General features: G+C 38.8%; 1 protein-coding gene across 1 annotated transcript in view; it reads right to left on the reverse strand.

The window, feature by feature from the left end:
• MIA2 (MIA SH3 domain ER export factor 2) overlaps positions 1–20,695 on the reverse strand; it is a 52,120-nt gene that overhangs the window by 12,763 nt on the left and 18,662 nt on the right. The window contains exons 7-20 of the mRNA XM_056851658.1: positions 19,066–19,197; positions 17,321–17,342; positions 17,122–17,210; positions 16,029–16,100; positions 13,887–13,997; positions 10,705–10,776; positions 9,253–9,357; positions 7,252–7,374; positions 5,821–5,944; positions 4,685–4,731; positions 4,165–4,255; positions 1,075–1,213; positions 516–617; positions 149–209 (exon numbers count right to left, since the gene is read on the reverse strand). Of these exons, the coding sequence (XP_056707636.1) occupies positions 149–209; positions 516–617; positions 1,075–1,213; positions 4,165–4,255; positions 4,685–4,731; positions 5,821–5,944; positions 7,252–7,374; positions 9,253–9,357; positions 10,705–10,776; positions 13,887–13,997; positions 16,029–16,100; positions 17,122–17,210; positions 17,321–17,342; positions 19,066–19,197 (1,290 nt within the window). The remainder of the gene's footprint in view (positions 1–148; positions 210–515; positions 618–1,074; positions 1,214–4,164; positions 4,256–4,684; positions 4,732–5,820; positions 5,945–7,251; positions 7,375–9,252; positions 9,358–10,704; positions 10,777–13,886; positions 13,998–16,028; positions 16,101–17,121; positions 17,211–17,320; positions 17,343–19,065; positions 19,198–20,695) is intronic.

Here is a 20,695-nt window from a genome sequence, read left to right on the forward strand (position 1 = left end):
TAGTAAGGCCTTAAGTGAGATGATGCATAATTAATTCGAGCAATGCTGTTTATTAAAAAAAGATGACTAAGGTTGAAATTGGTTCTTGTAGGTTATCCGGGCTGTAAGCAACTGCAGCATCTCAGTTAAGCAAGCAAAAGATATATACCTGATTCTGATAAGAGCGAACTGTTCTTTCCAGCTCATCTTCTAGATCTTTTGCTCGTTGTCTGTAATGGAATCATTACACACTGAGGTTAATTTTGCACAACCAGTGTTTTATAAAAAGGAATATCATCATCAAGGCTTATCAATAAAAGCATAGGGTTAATCAGTAAAAATCAAACCTAAAGGAGAACCCTACAGAAGGAGAAAATGGGGCACTAGTCATAAGAGACATCTGTCAGCACAGAACTATACATTTCCTGTATGTTATCATATCAAGTTCAAAGATTTAATTTTGTATATTCTATAGAGGACAAAGGTTTAATCTTGCATACTCTATACAGGAAGGCAGAAACAAAATCTATCTTTACCGGTAAGTGGTCAGTTCTTCAGCAGCATGATTAATTTTTCTGTCAACTTTAGAAAGTTTTTCTTCTTTTTGCAGCCGTTCTTTCTCTTCTACAGTTAATTTCCTTACCAAAAAGAGAGAGAGAGAGAGAGAGAGAACAATCCATAGTCATAACCCATTATTTTCTACCTTTCTTAGTTAAGCACTATGAAAAGCATTAGAAATTAATCCGGCAAGACAAAACAGTGGGATGTCCTATTGTCTACATATTTCCATACTGTCTGATTATTAACTTACTATTTAAAGAGTTCTTTACTAGCACATCTACGCATACCCTGTACATGGAGCTGCCTTTTAAGACAGAAACTCCAACTGGTACAAAACAGGTCACTGCTCCCAGAGCAGCTCCCAGAATTAAAACGTGAAGTTCAAGTGCCAACGTAAGCCCACAAATGGCAAAGTCATCTGGCAAGCTCAAATGACACCAGGACCATAACTGACTGAAAATTTAAAAATAAAAATTCAATATCTGGGGGGAAAGTTCACCAACCATTAAGCCAAGAATCCACCAACCCCAATACCTGTGGAGGTTCATTTCATTTTCTTGATACAGCTCTGTCATGACTTTTAGTTTTTGCTGAAGCTTTTGAACTTGATTTCCAAAATGTGTCTTTTCAGACTGCAACGTGACATGTTCCCTTTGTAGATTTTCAATGCGTTCTGTCAGGATTAGAGTTAATTTCCAAATAATTAATATTGTAAAGCCTCAGAATAAAAATCCTACAGGAATTATTTAAGTTATAGCATTTTGCTTTAATGGTGAATAAGCTCTGAATACACCTAAAACTTCCTAGTATTACTAGGCCATATAACTCTAGGAGGCTTAGCTGAAATCCCCCCCAACCCAAAATATAGGAAAATGTTAGTTGTCAAAGATCTGTGGATGAAACTATGCTCAGACATCCTTCACAGCAGAAATGGGCTTAAACTACCGGGGGAGGGGGGACGACGACGACGACGTCACAGACATGCATATATGTGGACACACAAAAGCACTACAGGTGGAGTATCCCTTATCAGGACTGATCCGAAAACCGGACCCTTCGAGCTGGCATGCAGGCAGATCCATGCTGCATACTTTCAATATTTCCTCTCACCTAAAAATATAAAATACAGTGTATACTGCATCGTAGGTGGAGATTTAAAGCCTGCCATTGTTAGTTAGTTTGTTGTTGCTCTTGTTTACAAGCTGATACAGGTATTCTGCTGAGAGAGTTACACCTTTGCTCTCTGATGGTTCAATGTACACAAAATTGTTAAAAACACCAAGACCACAGTCACACAGCCCGGATAACCTACAAGAACCAGTTAAAAACACTGTTTAGAATTACATTCAGGCTATGTGTATACAGTTTATATAAAATGTAAATGAATGTGGGTCCCACCTCCAAGATATCTCATTATGTTTATGCAAAAATTCCTAAATATTCCTAAATATTCCAATATATGGAAAGATCTGAAATACGGACTACTTCTGGTCCCAAGCAGTCTGGATAAGGGATACTCAAACTGTATTACAGTAAGCACATACATATGAAATATTATTGTTATTTTTGACCCTGATGCCAAACAACTCAGCCCTTATTTCAACCCCCAAGCCATGTATCAGGCTGCAGGAACTGGGGCCAATGAGAAATTGCCATTAGCACCACAGTGCCCAGACAGCGGCTCTCACCAAGACTCTAAGAATCACAACCTGAACCAGATTTGCTCTCAGCATGACTATGTGGGTGAAGTCTGGAAGAGAAATTACAGTTCCAACATCTAAAACATCACTAGCTCTTCCTCGCAGTGGAAGTTTAATAAGTCCAACCAAGAAAGACATGCCTATGCAGACTTAAGATACAAAGCAGCATTTTCAGCTCCCCCCCCAAAAGCCCCCCATGGATCTGCTCCTCTGGTGGTTGAAGGCTTTTTATACTGGAGAGGGAAAGCTTCTGCTGGCAGAATAGATCCACGGGATCCAACCTATACAGCCCTATGAATATAAGATCAAAAAGGTGACGATCGTTTAGGTGCACAGCCCAAAGCTCTATGACAGGATCATTCATTCTCAAAAGATCCCCATCAAACTGAAAGGGGCAAGCCAGCTGCAGTCTTGTGTGGTTTATTGTTTTATTAAGTAGAAACCTGTGGTACACTGGATGTTTCAAATCTAACAAACTGAAAATGCATACACAAGATCTCTAAACAATTAAGCGTGCTTGATTAATGCATGTTTGATTAAGAGTGTAATTACTGCCTTACAAGACTGGGCCAAGGCCCACGTAGTACCACATTCTCTGCAGGAACTCCAAGCAACCACTAAATTCTATGTGATGCACTGGAAAACCAGCTGGAAATTAGCTAGTGCTCCACTGTCTACCTTCTGCCCACTCCTGGCATAGCCAGCATTATCCAGTTTATACCTACTGTAATCTAAGATTTTTTTTTTGCTGTCAAGTCACAGTTGACTTATGGCAACCCTGTAGGGTTTTCAAGGCAAGAGATGTTCTGAGGTGGTTTGCCTTTGCCTGCCTCCACGTCATGACCCTGGTATTCCTTGGAAGTCTCCCATCCAAATACCTGCCAGGACTGACCCTGCTTAGCTTCTGAGATCTGATGAGATCAGGCTAGCCTGGGGCTATCCAGTGTCTGCAGGACAAAAAGCTTCATTCAGGCATCAACCAAACCATAATGATTTGGAGTTGAAAACGTGGCCTCCAAACATCAGTTTCCAAATACACAATAGGCAACTCATGATTTAGTGCCATCTGTCTACTATCATTTTACATACACTTGTATTTAACCTGACACATTTTGTCCCATCTTCACTGTATGGCTGCCTTTGAAGGTGAAGCAACCACCATCATTACAGTTTATCAATCTGGACACCATTCCAGACACAAACTACTTTGCAAAAGCACTTCAAGACAGGATTTCTGATTCTTCTTTGCTGGCTATTCACAAACCATAGTTTGCCCATTCAGATATAAGAGCAAACCATGGTTAATCCTTTTTATCTGCAATTTGATGTGATTTTAGTTCAGTACAAATTAATCTAAACTGCTCAATAAAGCAAAATATAAGGTGTTGAGGGGGAATTAAAACCATGATTACCAACTTGGTCTTGGGGATAAACCTTTGCTCAATACCAATATGGAAATCAGCTAGACTAAAGAAACACACATCTGCTGCATCTCTAAGACAGCTGCTAACAAACTATCACAGACTCCCTAATTCTACAAATCTTTTCTTTAATTTCAGCCATGCCTCCTACTTCAGAAAAGAGTGCAAAATCCTAAGGCAGGAGACAAGAGAGAAATAATCTTCCCAAGGCAAAAATATTAAGTTTATGACACAATACTGTTCATAAGATCATCCAGCTCAGAGTTAAGAATTGAGACTTTGTTTCTATGTGAACTAAAAAATCCTCAATATTCCATAATTTGATCAACAATCTCAACTCATTTCAGGAATTTAAAATTAACTGAATTAAGCTATTAGGATAAACTTTCTGTAAATCTGAATACACAGATCTTCGTATACCTTACTTAAAAACCACCCTGAGAAAGGGGGATTTTTTAAAAAAGATAAGCCATTCAAAATCTATGAGAAAAATTCACAATTACCTGCAAGTTCCTCTTTTGCTTTGTTTTCATCAGTTAGCTTTGAATATATTTGATTTCTTTCCATTTCCAATGATTTTAGGCAAGCATTTAGCTATATCAAAGAGAAAACATAAATTATGTAAGATAATAATTCTGAGAGCAACTACGTCTATGTTTGTTCTTATTGAATACATCCTTGTGAAGGTCTGGATTCTGTTCTGGCTACAACAGTTTATCTAATGCCAAGATAAAGGGTATCCAGCATTCTCTAATTAAACAGCAAGACCAACCCTCCCTTTATTGTTTTTTTAAAAAACATACACACCCCAACAAATTTATGTTTTAAAAAGTGATTTCTACAAGAAAATTACTTGCCTACAAGCAACGTACTGATATATTCTCAAGCTTTTATCCTTTCAATAAACTTACTAAGATGCCAAGACTGTATACACAGAACACTTTCTTTTTCCTTTATTATTTCTAATGGTTTCTGTATTAGTAAAAAAACCAAAAAAACAAAATAATATTATTACAATATTACCTTAGCAGCATGAATCAGCTTCCTTACAGTTCGTTTTTCCTGATCATCTAGTTAAGGGAAAGAAGGGGAGAGAGAACAGTAGATCACAATGAAAAGAATGTTACTTTAATACTTCAGAGATTCATTTTGCCCCATTACAAATTGGCAGTTCTTTGTTTTAGAAATCCAGGGGATGAGCAGAAGAAACATTTCTCATCTAAAAAACGTTAGTGAATTAGAAGTATTCTTAATCATTTTCCTGTTTAAATTACTTACACTCGGGTTAAGATAAAATTGAACTGTTATCAAATCAGTTTGTTTTCTGACAAACTATACAACTGGAGGGGCAGTCTCATTCAGTTTGATTTTTAACTGTGGATTTCCCTCATGTGAACATCCATTTTAAACCAATCTTAGTAAGGGTAACCTAGATGAAATGAAGATCACAAATCTCCATTTTAAAGTTCAATAACAGCTGCACAAGGCACCAATTGTAATATATTTAAAGCATTTGTAGAGCTTCTGTCCTTTATAGTTCTAGGCAATTTACATGTGACATACCATACCATAAAATCAATTTAAAATAAGAGATCTCAGTAAAAAAGTTATCCAATCACATAGCCTACCATAAAACTAATACATCAATTAAAGTCCCTATGAAACAGTACTGCTTGACAAGCTCTCCTGACCGACAGCAAAGACAGTAGGAGATGAAAACCGGTAAAGTAAGCAGCTTTGGGTCCCCACTTGGGAGAAAGGAAGGGTATGAAGTAAGTAAATAAATTGAGATTAATCTGAACTTTCAAGTACAAGTTATTTATTTCAATATATTTAATACTGTTGAGCCATAGTTCACGCAAAATGTTTGCCCAGGACAACCTTGCCAAGATTCAGGGATGCTAACTCCAGTTCCCTAAATTCAGGATTCCTATCAAACAACTAGCTTTCACTGTCTACAAGCTTAGGAGAAAATCTACCACCTGGAGTGAAAGAGGCTGTTTCCTGCAAAAGCTCATGCAACAGTAGTGCAATGCTATAAAAAAATTTTCCTTCCTTCTGCCGCTACAGCCTGAAATGTCTGCTCTTCAGGAATTCGAAAATAAACAGTCATCTTGCTTCCCACTTCCTCTACCCAGCAAAGAAAAACACCATTTTACCTAGATGTTCCCCGTTCTCTGTTTCTTCCCTCGTATTGTTAGCCCAATAGCTGTCTTCGGTATCATCGTGTTCCTCTACTGCGCTGCTCCAGTCTTTCATCTTCAACAAGAATTCAGTCAGTGTCTGCATGTCAGTTACCAAAAAATAGGAATTAATCTTTGGCTCCACAAGGAAAGATTAATGCGTTAAATTAACTTGTAAAACAGTTGACTGTGAATATTTTGTTGAACATTACCAGTTATCTTCCTTGACTCAAATAAGCAACCACGCAAGGGGGAAAAAACTCTTTCGGGCTGTGAGTCAGTAAAGTTGACTGCTTTAGGGATCAATGAAGCTATGCGGTTTCATCAATCCCTATGGGAGAAATCTTTATTTCTGAAAAGGTCCCGGGGATGAGGGACAATGAAAACAGTGGATACTGAGCATGAAGATTTGGAAGCACAAGTAACAAAGGGGCCACACCCAACAAGAATGGGAGGCAGAAATGGGGGGGGGGGAGAATTATTACACGCATAATAAAATTGGTTCTCCCTTGAAAGAGTAACTATGACACTGTAAGAATCATAGAATCATAGAGTTGGAAGGGACCACCAGGGCCATTTAGTCCAACCCCCTGCACAATGCAGGAAATTAACAACTACCTCCCCCAACATCCCCAGTGACCCCAACCCTCCCCCCACATGCAGGATCCCACAATCAAAGCACTCCCGACAGATGGCCATCTAGCCTTTGCTTAAAGACCTCCAAAGACGGGGACTCCACCACCCTCCGAGGCAGCACATTCCACCGTCGAACATCCCTCACCGTCAGAAAGTTCTTCCTAATGTTTAGGTGGAATCGCTTTTCTATTAGTTTAAATCCATTACTCCGTGTCCTAGTCTCTGGAGCAACAGAGAACAACCTAGTTCCCTCATCAACATGACATCACTTCACATATTTAAACATGGCTATCATGTCTCCCCTCAACTTTCTGTTCTCCAAACTAAACAAACCCAACTCCCTAAGTCTCTCCTCATAAGGCATGGATTCCAGACCTTTGACCATTCTGGTCGCCCTCCTCTGGACACACTCCAACTTGTCAACATCCTTCTTAAATTGTGAATAATAAAGGAAGTTTGCTTTGGTGTGTGCTAGAGTCACACACATGCAAAAATCACCTACTTATTTCAGTTGTGGGGGACCACTGGCCATTTCTGAACTGTGAGAGCACATGCTGCCCCAAATTTTATTTTTCTGCATGTTTGTGCAGCTTTATTTAGGGCTGGCTGAATACAGTGTAACCCCATTAAGCACTTTTTATCATATTACACAAAACCCTGTCAGTTTTTTATCAGCATCCAGAAAAACAGGATGAGCCACTACAATAACCTGAACAGTCTCTTAGCCCTTTTAATCATTTTGCCACTCACTGCTAAATGAGAGTATTTTACCTTGACTTGACTGTCCTTGTTTTTAAGAGACTCCTCCATATCTGCTTTAGAAGATTCAAACATTTTTATTTGTTCGTTTAGTTCACTAAATCGTTCACCCCATCCTTCGGCTTCTTGTAACAGCTGGAAAGGAAAGTATGCAAAGATCACTATTTCATTTACAATTTTATCACAAACTTAAAGATTTAATTTTAAAATCTTTAGAAACTGGATCAATGATGCAACAGGCTTTGGGCCTAGCAAAAGTATAGAAGGCCCCTCTCGGGGAACTTAATGACTTGTAGTTTCAGAGAGAGTTAAGAGATGGAAGTTATACAAAGGTGCAAATGAGATCATGGGGCCGAGAGTTTCCAAGACCAGAAATTGGGAGTAAGTGTTGCCTCCACATTCCATCTCATTAAACACAAGGAATCCTGGGTGGAGGAAGGTGGCTTGCACTCAGGTGGCTTGCTTAATTGTATTGCAGCTACAGAGAATGTGGTCATGTGTTAGTCACATAACTGATTGGTCAGGTCATATGTCTAGCAACACACCTGATTGGTCAATTAGGATGAGGCCACTTGCTAGAAGTTGGGCATAAAGCAAGATAATAGAATCATAGAGTTGGAAGGGGCCATAACCCCTGCTTAATGCAGGATCAGCCTAGAAATTTGTAATTCTAGCTTGCATCCTTCTGGACACCTGTTCTTTGGGTCATCCTTTTGACTGGGTTAGGCCTTGTGTGGCCAGAAAACCTGCTTTTGGACTTTGAAACTTTACCTGGACTCTGTTTCTCATCCTGGTCAGGTAACATCTGTAATCAAAGCCTTTATAAGTATTTTAGGTTAGCTGTTTAAATTTTATTACTTTATCCTTGCTTTGCACTTCTCTTATATCTGTAACTTTTTTGCACATTTCTTTCAATAAATCTTATTAATTATACCATGTGGTGTTATTTGTGTTTGGGGGCTTCAAGCTAAACCCAGTACTTTAGCTATCACTGGCTACAACTTTCTTTTATTCTCTGCTCTTATGACAACAGTCTTGAGCACAAACAGTTCCAACAACAGAACAACAACAAAGAGAGTAACAATAACAACAACAATAAATACACCTATGTCAACTAAGGCACCAGATTGCTCAGATCTAACTGTTAGATTTGATTACATAGGGGAAAAACTTGGCAACTGCCAGGGGGTGGTATTATGATTGCTTCCAGCTAAAAGGAATCGGCTACAACTACCAAAGTAATTGTTTTTTTGAACTCAACTTGCAAGTGTCCTACCTTGCATAACTGACTTCTTGATTAATACCTGGGAGGGCTGGAGACTCTGTCCCTTGGTCTCTAGCTGGAGGGTTAGCAGAGGGACTGGTGGTGGCTTGTTACCCTGAGTGGTAAGGATTCTCTCTCTCACTCTCTCTCACACACACACACACAGAGTCTTTTTGTGTTTTGTTGTTGCCTAACCTTTCACTATCTTTTTGACACGCACAACTAGAGACGAAAAACAAAATGATTATTAAACAACAGTCTGGACACACACAAAAGGTCAACTGCTGAAGTTAATGGATTTTTGGCTCTGTGTATTTATTTGCATGGGAGACCACCTAGGAGCATTATATAAGTTGCTCTAAGCTCCTCTGAGTAAAGTATGCATAAGACAAATATCAAAGCACCTATGTGGTGGATGTTTTGCTAGGCAGAATCATTGTGAGCCACACGTCTGAATGCTCCCTCACATTTAAACACACACAAAACCATCATATCAGGAGGATTTTAGCCTAGCCTTTTCCTTGCCTCACTCATGCTTGAAGTACAGGGGATTTTTGTATTAGAGAGAAGCCTGTATTCTGCCACACATTTTCCATTACCTTTCCATCTGGTTTTCATTATATTATGTACTAATTTAGACTGACTTTAGAAGCATTTGCAACTGTATAAATTATTTCAGTCATGGTATAATGTCACAAAAAAAAGGGAAAAAAAACACTGCAAAATTACACTGTGGAACAGACATATACCTGTTTTTCACTTTCTTGAAGACGGCTGTTTTCCTCTACTGCATCATGAACAGACTTCTTCAGTCTCTCTATGTTGATATTGTACACTTTTAATGTAGTTTTAGCCTAAGTGACAAAGAATAAAATAAGCTGGTTTTATAGTTAGTCTACAAAAAGACACACAATAACGTCTCCATTTCTGGATATATCTATTCATTCTAACAGAGAACTTTGTGGCAATAGACCAGTTTTTGGTGGCAGACATTTTCATGAGCCACAGCCCAATTCATGTCAGTCTGTTGCTTCTGTTTTGTGGGGATGCTCCGAGGTTTGTTTTTGGACTCTGACCTTATCATAATACAGCTCTTACCAATACAGTACAATGATTTAGGGTTGAGATACTCACACTGAAGTCCTATGGAGAGTTACTCCAACCCAAATTAATTGAAACCAGTGGGCTTAGATTGGAGTAACTCTGTACAGGATTGCATTGTGAGAGACACACAAAAAAGCAGCTCTGCTGAATATCTCTCTCTCACACAAAAATCCATCTCATCTATCACCCCGTTCCCACCGCAGTGGCCCATTAGATGGCCCACTTGCAGGGAACCTGCAAGTTGGTCAAGTTAAAATGACCTCCAGGTAGCCCACACTGCTGCAGGGATAAAACTGCACACAGTCCCTATAGTACTGTATTTATTTATGTAATTTATATTTAGACCATTTTTATCCCATCATCTCCTTGAATTACATTGTACCCATGACTTACTCATTCTGCCTTCTTATCTTAGCTCTTCAAGATTAGAGAAGTAAGGCAACTTCAGTGCATAGCCTGCAAAATACTGCTCTGTTTAACACGGTTTACGCTACAAAGACTGTCTTTCTTCCTACCAAATGAGACTGAATGATACTTCACTACACTGTACTTCGTAGTGCAGTGCTAAGGAAAATGTGAAAAAGAATGCCTGGGAAGACAGAGGAAGGAGGAAAACTCCTAGAAGGAAAAGGGAAACTGGCAGACTGTACAAGAAGAGTGACCATTGTTGAAATGATCTAAACTACTATATACCACTGTATCAAACAAAATACAATTTGGACCCAGGTTCAGATCCCACTCCGCAATAGAAGCTTGCTGGAAGACCTTAGGCCAGTCACAAAGTCTTAGCCTAACCTACCTCACAGGGCTGTTATGAGAATAAAATGAAGGAAAGGAGAACAATGTCACCTGCTGTGACTGGGGAGAAAGGTGGGGTATAAATGAAATAAACAAATAAAATTAAAAAACCAAACAGACTTGCCAGATGACTATATTAGGGAAGTGTTTCAGAAGAATGGGCCATATAGCATATTACCTTAGCTTGTTACAAGACATGCCTAGAAGAATGAAAAATCTTGACAGCATGGTCCAAGGTGATTGCTGAAACAATGGAACAACTCTAAGAAATTTACATATAGATCTAAACTTTGGCTTACTTCAGGTATTTGCTGACAGATAGATTTTTCTTCATTTTCTAAAGACTCCAATCTTCTCTGTATTTCAGCCATCTAGAAAGAAAGAAAAATAATTATATGACTGTCTCCTAAATTCTGGCTTAAACTACCTAGTCAAAATAGATGCAGAATAATATTTTAGTGAAAAATACCGAAAATATGTTGTCAATCTTGCTCTACTTTAATGAATTATCTATGCAAGACACTGTTTCAATCAAGTTTTTGCCATCATTGTGCCTATGATAGCACGCAGGCTGCATGAATAGTGAAGGTCTAGTTCTTGACTCCTCCTGCCTTTTTGTTTTATTTTCCTTGAAATACTTGTGTTTCTATAGCAAAGGTAGACAATACCTTCCAGCAGCTATTATAGCTTTCAGTGCTAAGGTATTATCTCAACTACTCAATGGAGCAGCAATCTGGGCCCACAGGATAAATGAGACTATGGATACACTAATACAGTTTTTATGTCAGATCTGTAAGATCCTGAAATTTATGGCTTGAACTTGGCCAGCATTCTGTCAAATCTAGGACTTGGATACTGTCATTAAATAAGAAAAAAAATAATGTTCTCTGAGGATAATAGCATAGTACATGAAACAAGATAATTTCTCCAGTTCCTGGAATCAAGCTATAACAGAAGAACTGAATATCATACGATGCCCAGAGAAAGTAGTTTCTGTGCTAGGGTGGCCTCACCCCAAAAGACTATCAAGCAGTTGACTAGGAAGATTGATATCAATAGTACTATCTGCCAGGCTCATTTGCTCTACTCTCCCTGTGGGAATCCCACCACTCTTTACAATCCCAAAATACTCATTTAACCTTACAATTCCAATACATGCAAGCAATTATGCTCGCAAGATTAAATGCACTGCCAGCTGTCATCTCTGAGGGCCACATATTAGGTTTACCATTTTCAGATAGATATTGTGGCTGTGCTTTAGGGATCACAGACCCTGTGCAGCATGTTCTCTTTGAATGTCTGTGGTATTAGGAGGCTAGAGAGAAATGGATCAAACCACTTATGTCCTAGTGAAATGAGCTTCCCCTAGATACTATAGTTACTAAATTTGTAATGGATTCTAGGCCAGCAAATACTCTTTTTGTTAGCTAAATTCCTCGTTCAGACCATGAGAAGTCAAGCAGCCTGTGACAAGGCATCTTCTCTAATATGGTATAGTGTGCTCTCTCTAGCTTGAATTCTTCCTTTCTTATTATTATTCCTAGTTGGGATCGATTGATACTACTCAAGACCTGTAGGTCAGAGGAGTAGAGAAAGTAAATACCTCTATTTCTAAGAATGAAAGGTCACCACTTCTCTGGGTCAATAATAATTATCTTTCAGGGATGTAGCTGGCCAGAGAATTCAAACCACCCTATGATATCAGGGTACAAACACAAGTGAACCGACAAACTGCTAAAACATAAGCCAATTTTTCTCTTCTTCCTCTACAAGGCTAAATTAAATTTCTCAGAAATCAATGGCATGTTTAAAATAGTGAATATTTCAAAACATGTTTTAAAAGAATGATGAAGCAACCTCTGAAAATTAATGGGTTCTGCCTATTGAATGTCAAAAGGCATCATTCACTGTGGAAAGATTCTACATATGTTTGTCAAGAGGCACCCAATTCCAAACAGCATTTAGATATCAATTCATTTCTCTTACCAATCCATTTAAGCTAGCAACAATGAGAAAAGAAAATCTGACTCGGAATGGTTCACAGATGATGCTTACAAAGCACTCCTTAGGCATGCAATGCTAAATTTAGAACTACCAATGCAGGCTAGAAGGGAAGGTACCAATACACTAAAGTATCAGTCATAGGTACACTAAGGCCTACTAAACACAATGGCACTTGCTTCCAAGGATACAGGCAAGTCACTCCACGTTTCTCTATTGTTTGTGAAATCAAAGGATTGCTTTGAAGGTTTAGCCTTACCTAAAATCTCATACTGCCACTTTCTTTTTACTGTCCTCACTTTTGAACCTTTTAAATCCATTTGTTTATTTATGCTAGCATTTGCTTGTTTTTGGCAGTACATTTGTTTTAAAATAGGGGGGAACACTGTTAGTTCTTAAAAATTAAATAAACACCTTTTTAAAGTATAGGATTAGGTTACATATTACAAAAGTAATACTAAAGCTGCAGTCCTGTGAATACTTATTTAGAAGTAACTCTGCAGGGCTTACTTTCACATAAAATAGCCTTACACGGTCTGGGACCATCGTATCTATGGGACCGTCGCTCCTGGTATGCACACACACACCGAGAGCATTACGCTCTGCTAATAACAGCTTACTGGTGGTGCCCGGCCCAAAGAGTGTCTGGCTGTCCTCAACTAGGGGCAGGGCTTTTTCCGCCCTGGCCACAGTCTGGTGGAACTCCCTTTCTAATGAGACCAGGGCCCTGAGGGATCTTAAAAAATTTCCACAGGGCCTGTTAAGATGGAACTTATTCGCCAGGCCTATAGTTGAGGGCAGCAACGGTTTATCATCAGAGCTGGCCCCCTCCCCTTCCCTCCAAGCTTTTATCAACCATATCAGGGTCCTGACTGCTCTCTCCAGGCCACTATGGCCCTATGTTTTTATGATGAGTGCCACTTGTGTTTTAATTAATTATGTGATTGATACTGAGGAATATTAAAGTTGGTTATGTGGTTTTATTATATTATTGCTGATTATGTGAGCAGCCCTGAGCCCGGGCTTTAGCTGGGGATTGAGGGCAGGATATAAATAGAAAATAAAGAAAATTTTATAAAATGGGCTACAGTTAACTGAGAAAGCCATAAGCTGTACTTGGATACCAAAAATATATATGAGAGCCAAATCCAAAGATATCAAAGAACTGACGTGTTTCGCTCATAAGAAACTTCCTCTATCACCCACAAATGATTAATATCAAAGAGCTGGATGTACTGACAGACTACAAGTAAGCATGAAAAAAACACTTAAGTTAAATATCGCTCTTTGTGGACTATGAAGTACACTGCGTTTTTGATTAAAAAAATTACATATTACATTCTCAATAACTAGATCTTATCCACTAAAACAGAACAAAGATTAGGGGAGCAGAGAACTTCCTAACATTTATAATAGTACAAAGAAAATTATACTATCATGTTAATATTTTAGGTCACACTGGCTGACATGAAAGACATACCAAGTCATCTTGTTCTGATCCTTTAGACTTCTCTTCTTCTAGTTCTTTTTCTAAACATTCTATTTCCTTCTCGATCACAGAGTTTGAGCTCCTCAGTTGTTCACACACTGTCTAAAGGAAGCAAGTTTTAAAAGATTATGTGTGGACATTTATCACTGCGAAGTATAATCTAGAAAACCACTGCAGTCAATGAACACATTCATTTTAGATGTATTGCAGAAACATTAAAACGAACTCCAGAGAGAAGGCTGCGTTGAGATGTAAATTTTACACCAAATAGTAAACTATGTATTATGTCTGCGCTTGCCTGTAACCGTTGTTCATCAAGTGATCTTCTGTGCAGGCAAACATGGCACAGCGCAGACAAAGGCCAGCCGTGGAGATGAAGAATCCAAAGCTTTATAGAAGTTTTGAAGCATAAGGAATGCTCTCCCTCTCCCCCTATCTCGTGCTGACGTTTGCCTCCCTCATGTGCCGGTTTGGGCAGGAAATGCTGGTGCGAAACACGGAGGGGGGGAATGCTCCTAATGCTTCGAAACTTCTAGAGAGCTTTGGGTTCTTCATCTCTGTGGCTGGACCGCATCTGTGCAGTCCCACATGAGACATGTGAACAGAAGCTACAAAGATGAACAAAAACTTCCACAGGATTAGATCCCCCTCGCAAAAAAACAAACAAGCAAAAAAGACCCACAAAAGGAGCTCAGTTTACAGAACTGAGTGCAGTAAATGCTTCATTAAAAGTGTGGATGGCTGTGAGTCCCCTCCTGAAGAAGCCTGAAGGCCTATGTTATTTTATTAACTATTAGCTGATTTTTTGGGGGCAAGGTGCTTAAGCAAGTGATAGCTGTCCAACTCCAGTCCAGACCTTCTTAGATGAAATGGATCATCAAGCCGTACTTCAGATTTTGACCTGATTTGGAAAATGAACTTTCCTTGGTCCCCTGACAGGTGCAAACTGACAGGATCGCATCTCCCCTATTACTCACACTGGCTACCTATTCACGTCTGGGCACCATTCAAATTACTAATTGTTACCTTCAAAGCCTTAAATAGTCTGAGACCTAGGTACTCAAAGAACTGCCTATTCCCATATGCCAATCAACTCAGGTCATCTGCTGAGACCTCTGTTTACAGGCCCCCACATTTTTAAACGAGTAGCTACCAGAGAGAAGACCTTCTCTGTTGTGTTACCTTGTCTTTGGAATACTGCTGCCTCAACCCCTTGTCTATTGCAAGATCTGTCCCTTCCCTCTCTCCTCACCTGAAAAGCACATTTTTATTTTAGCTCTTGTCCACTGATTTGATAGCTACTAGTTTGTTGTGTTCTACACTATTATATTAAGATATTTAAGATTTTTGAATTGCTATTTTATATTGCTGTTCAGTGTCCTTGAGTTTAAAGATGGCATATAAATAACTGAAATAAAGAAATATTTACACCCATCCCCTCGGCCAAAACATACTCCTGAGATTCAGGGGACCCCTCGGAACTGTGTAGGATTTGGCACAGTAGTTTGCCAGTAATGGGGAAATAGGTGGTGGAAAATGCTCCCCCGCTTGTGAGAGCAGAAGTATTCTACTCACAGAAAGGGAGGTTTGGCTCCAAGTCATTGTCCAAATGAAGAATTCACATTTTATACCATCCAAAATAAAAACTCTGCAACCTGAATAAATCATTATTTGCTTATTTTGCATACTTGATTCTTATTCCTGTTTGTATCTTGCTAAGACCTAGGGAAAATCCTGACACCCCACATCTTCTGAACACCCAAAGATTATCTCAGGCTCTTCCTAGTCCTTTTAAAATTTTGGAGATGTCTCGATACACAAAGCAAGAAATCTTTTTTGAAAAAAGCAAAGCTGAGTTTGTCAAGGTCCTAGATTCCTCTTGCACAACAAAATTGTATCTGTATGTATGTGGATTGCTATATTCACTGAAAAATGAGCAACAAGTTTAATAACTATGTTGTTCCATTGGCTAGGGAATTCGAACTGTAGAACTGAAAGAATCTATGGAGGGGATTTATCATTTTCCCTTTACAAACAGTCATAAAAACTGCCCAAAGCGCAAACTATGTTATAAAAAAAATACTTTATACAATTATTATACAAAAAGTGCTTTTATACCCATACAAGTGTTACCTTAATGTTGGATGCATTGGTTGACTCACTTAGAAGGCTGGTGTCCTTCAATGAGTTTTCTAACTCATCATACTAATAGGGAAAAGATCCATACATTAGCATTAAACACAAAAAAAGGAATTAAGAAAATCCAAAGACATGGACTTCAAATTGTTCTATGAGCAAAAGTTCCATTTATTTCACAGCTTTAACAAAGAGCCTATGTTAAGGACATTTTTCCTTCAGGTTGTTGGCAACCTTAGCTATACCCCCCAAATGACAGCCATTTTGTGATGATGGCCAATAACTGTTCTCGAAATGCCAGAAGTGCCTACATGCTCAACAAGGTTGGAGATCCCAAGACAGACAGACCAACAAGCGAAGATGATGAAGACGACGAAGAAGAGTTGGATTTTATACCATGATTTTCTTTGCCTTTAAGGAGTCTCAAACCAGCTTACAATCACCTTCCCTTCCCCTCCCCACAACAGACACCTTGTGAGGTACGTGGGGCTGAGAGAGTTTGGAGAGAACTGTGACTATCCCAAGGTCACCTAGCAGGCTTCATGTGTAGGAGTGGGGAAAAAAACCTGGTTCACAAGATAGTCTGCCGCTCATGTGGAGGAGGGGGGAATCAAACCCAGTTTTCCAGATTAGAGTCCACCGCTCTTACCACTACACCATGCTAACTATGTTCAATTGTTTATTCTCGAGCTATACCTGCAGAGTCTTCACTAAAACCCCTTGTGCGGGCAAAGCATAACAATATCCCCATGCAGAGTATGAATGACTAGTTACAGTGCAGGGCTTCTGCCAGCATAAACTGTGTACCAACGGGAGACTACTGGGCCATGGGAGAAAAATGGAGTGGAGTCAGGAAGACAAGTGGGACTTGGTGAGAATCCAATATTCACTCAGAGGCCAGCCCCACCCCTGTGCCAGCATGATATTATGCCAGGATTAAAGGTGGTGTAAAGAAAGGCACCCTACATTGTATACAACAAAAAAGATTACTCAATGAATGGCTAGATTATATATTTTAAATCTTAGGAGGAAGCAATAATAGAAAGTATTTCTTTCATTTAAGCATAGAGGAAAACAGCAATCAAGTTACCTCTTTTTTGTGGAGGCTGAGCTTTTCTAGTAGTTTACATTTGTCTTCAACAAGTTCAGCAACTTTACTAGCAAGTTGCTTCTCTCTTCCTAAAAAGAAGGAGGAGGAGGAGGAGGATGTGGTAACTTAAGTGGCAGAAAATAGTTTCAACTCAAGTCCTTAGCTAGACACAGCCCACAGACAAAAAAGTCAAACTTACCAACATAAAGTCTACTTCTGACCTGCAAAAGAAGAGAAAATATTGCTATCAGTTTACAGCATTACACACAATTAAAGCTCAGCTTTCAATCTTAGAACAAGATTGGAATACCAAAATCCGTACAAATTAAAGCTAACTCTCAGGTCTGAAGCAGATTAACATCAGGGCTCTTAACACAGCTAAGAGAGCTGAAGAAAATCAGAGAATTCTGCACTCACTCACTCCAACCTCCTTCCCTTTAATCATGCTCAAGATATATTTGTTTATTTTGACCTCTACCCCAGCCTTTCCCAACCAAGGTCGGGCTCAGGGCAGCTAACAATCAATAAAATAAGTACAATTTAAATAAGTACATTATACAGCATATAAATCAGGATTTAAAATCATTTCCAATGTTAACATTAAAATTCCAAGCAGCTCCCTTACTAATAGCTAATAATAAACCTAATGAAGAATGGAACCTCATTCAACTTAATGTCAGTAGTACACAATATATCACTGAAGCGTGGTTGAGCACAAATTCGCTTAGGTTGTAGAGGCATGCAATCCCATCACCTAGTCCCAACTATTAAATCAGCATTGCTCCAAGTTACAAATATCTCGTGAACGAACACTGTGAATAACTCAAAAATATGAAGTTCTCCCAGAGCATCCTTTTTGTACTCCCTGCTACTAAGCAACATTACCCCTTTACCCTGGCACAACCCCAAGATTCTTTGTGCGCTACATCTCCACTTCCTCACTTTACTGACACTTCCCATGACAAATCACAATTTATAGTCTCAAACTAATCTGGACTGCAAGGCAGTATTCTGGCATAATTCTTTTGGAAAAGCATTCAAAATACTTAAAAACCCTGCCTTCTCTAAAACAAGCTCCTAATTAGGACAGGGCTAGAATGATTTGTCATCGTCATTAAAATAAAACAGGAAAAATGTTGTTCAAGAAAATATTCAGTATCAATTGAATATTGGTTATGAAATATCAAAAGAAAGGAAACCTCGAAATAAAGAAATACAGCCACAACATAAAGCTAGCTTTAGTTTATATCAAAGTTCTTTTCTTATATCATCTTATTAGAATCACACATAATCTCAAACAAATTAAAGCTGGCTGTATTCTTCAGGATATAAGGAAATGTCAATACAAACAACAACTTTTGGGGAGGAGGGAGTGCCAGAGCTGGGGGAACGCAGGGGTTAAACTGTCATAACTGAGTAATCAGAACTTTAGAAGACACATATCAAATAGTTCAATAATTTAGATGGATAACTAAGAGAAAAAGCTGTCCTAGCAAGTACAATTTAGTAGGTCTTTAAACTGGTTTTGAAAATAAAACCTAAACTTCCTTGAAGATTTTAAACACATCAATATTTAAACAAATACACCGACATAGATTTTGATAACCTAATCAGAGCACCAAAATACTGGAAAGAGTTTCCTTTAATACACCCCAAACCCTCCCAAATGTCCAAATACTGCATCAAAGTGTCAAAATATAGACATCACTAGCATTTCTTCAATATTAAGACTGACAAGAATTGTATCCACCATGGGTATGTGCACAGTTCTCTCTGTGCAACCCTAAACCTCAGTGAATATGTTAATAGAACACATTTCCAAGTCAACATAAAGCACAGAAATCAAGCTGCATAATTATGCTCTAATAAAGAACTCTGAACTAACTTTGAAACAATTCTTGAACAACCTGGTACAACATTGCATTTGTCTTACTGCATACTTACTGACTGATAGCTCCTGTACATTAGTAGAAAGACAACAAAAAGGACAACAACTGCAGAACATATCACCATTTCCCATGGGAATCCATAAAGATTTGGACCGGGTCTCACATTTTCAGGCAATGCTGCAACAACCTTCAAGAAAAAAATAAACAAAACTAGTTTTTCTCCCCCAACAAATGTGAACAGGATTGGTTAACACTGGTAGCTTTGATTATGTTAACTCAGGATTTTTCCAGAATACAATGGTTAAAATGCTTTCCATGCTAGAAATACTACAGAAAAGTTGAAAGGAGAAAAGGGACTATTGTCTCATAAGCAATTGTATACACAAGTGCTGACTACCAACTGTTGGTATTCCACAGTGAAGTAATTCAACCACAGAGGCTGCATTTATTTGCTTTTTGAGAAGAGACAAACGGTTATCACAAGTCCTATATTTGGTTTTCAGATTTTATTTACTTAACAGTTACTGTACAACAGAAGACAAATTTTATGGTCATGATACAAAGCATACTTATAAACTCCTCTGAAACATGACATACAGTTTGATTTGACACACGTTTACTCAGGAATAAATCCCACTATAAGCAATGAAGCTTGATCCTATGTAGTTGGGTGCACTAGTCTCCAACCCATGACCAAACCTACTTGAAAGTAAACCCACATAAACCTATGGGATTTGTGCCCACTGTAAGAATGCATAAGGTCATACTGCCTATTCACCTCCAACTGTCACCAGAAATAATGATATTCAAAAAGTGCAACAGTTTAAAATACTGTGAATAGTACAGACTTGACACAGGAATGTGAAGAGTTATTAACAAAGATTACCAAAAGTGTTGAGATAGATACTGTCTTAAACTGCTAGATACACTAAATGGCAAAAAAGGAGAAGTTTGTTAGAAGCCTAACACTCCTAGAAAAATATTGTCGAAGGCTTTCACGGTCAGAGTTCATTGGTTCTTGTAGGTTATCCGGGCTGTGTAACCGTGGTCTTGGAATTTTCTTTCCTGACGTTTCGCCAGCAACTGTGGCAGGCATCTTCAGAGTAGTAACACTGAAGGACAGTGTCTCTCAGTGTCAAGGGTGTAGGAAGAGTAATATATAGTCAGAAAGGGGTTGGGTTTGAGCTGAGTATTGTCCTGCAAAAGTATTGTCCTGTAAGTATCAAGATAATGTGCTAATGAGGGTATGGTATGTTAATATGGAACCATTGTATCCTGAAGTGATCTGTTAATGTGTGTAATCCAAAGCTAATCTGTATGGCTATTGTTGAATGTTGTCTTTGTCTGGAGGTTTTTCAGGGCAGGAAGCCAAGCCTTATTCATTCTTAAACTCTCCTCTTTTCTGTTAAAGTTGTGCTGATGTTTATGAATTTCAATGGCTTCTCTGTGCAATCTGACAAAATAGTTGGTAGAATTGTCCAGTCTTTCAGTGTCTTGGAATAAGACCCTGTGTCCTGTTTGTGTCAGTCCATGTTCAGCCACTGAAAGATACTGCAGACTTGGCCAACCTGAGAAATCAGCAGTGGCTGAACATGGACTGACACAAACAGGACACAGGGTCTTATTCCAAGACACTGAAAGACTGGACAATTCTACCAACTATTTTGTCAGATTGCACAGAGAAG

This window comes from Euleptes europaea, chromosome 6, assembly GCF_029931775.1.
Source record: "Euleptes europaea isolate rEulEur1 chromosome 6, rEulEur1.hap1, whole genome shotgun sequence".
NCBI classification, from domain to species: Eukaryota; Metazoa; Chordata; class Lepidosauria; order Squamata; family Sphaerodactylidae; genus Euleptes; species Euleptes europaea.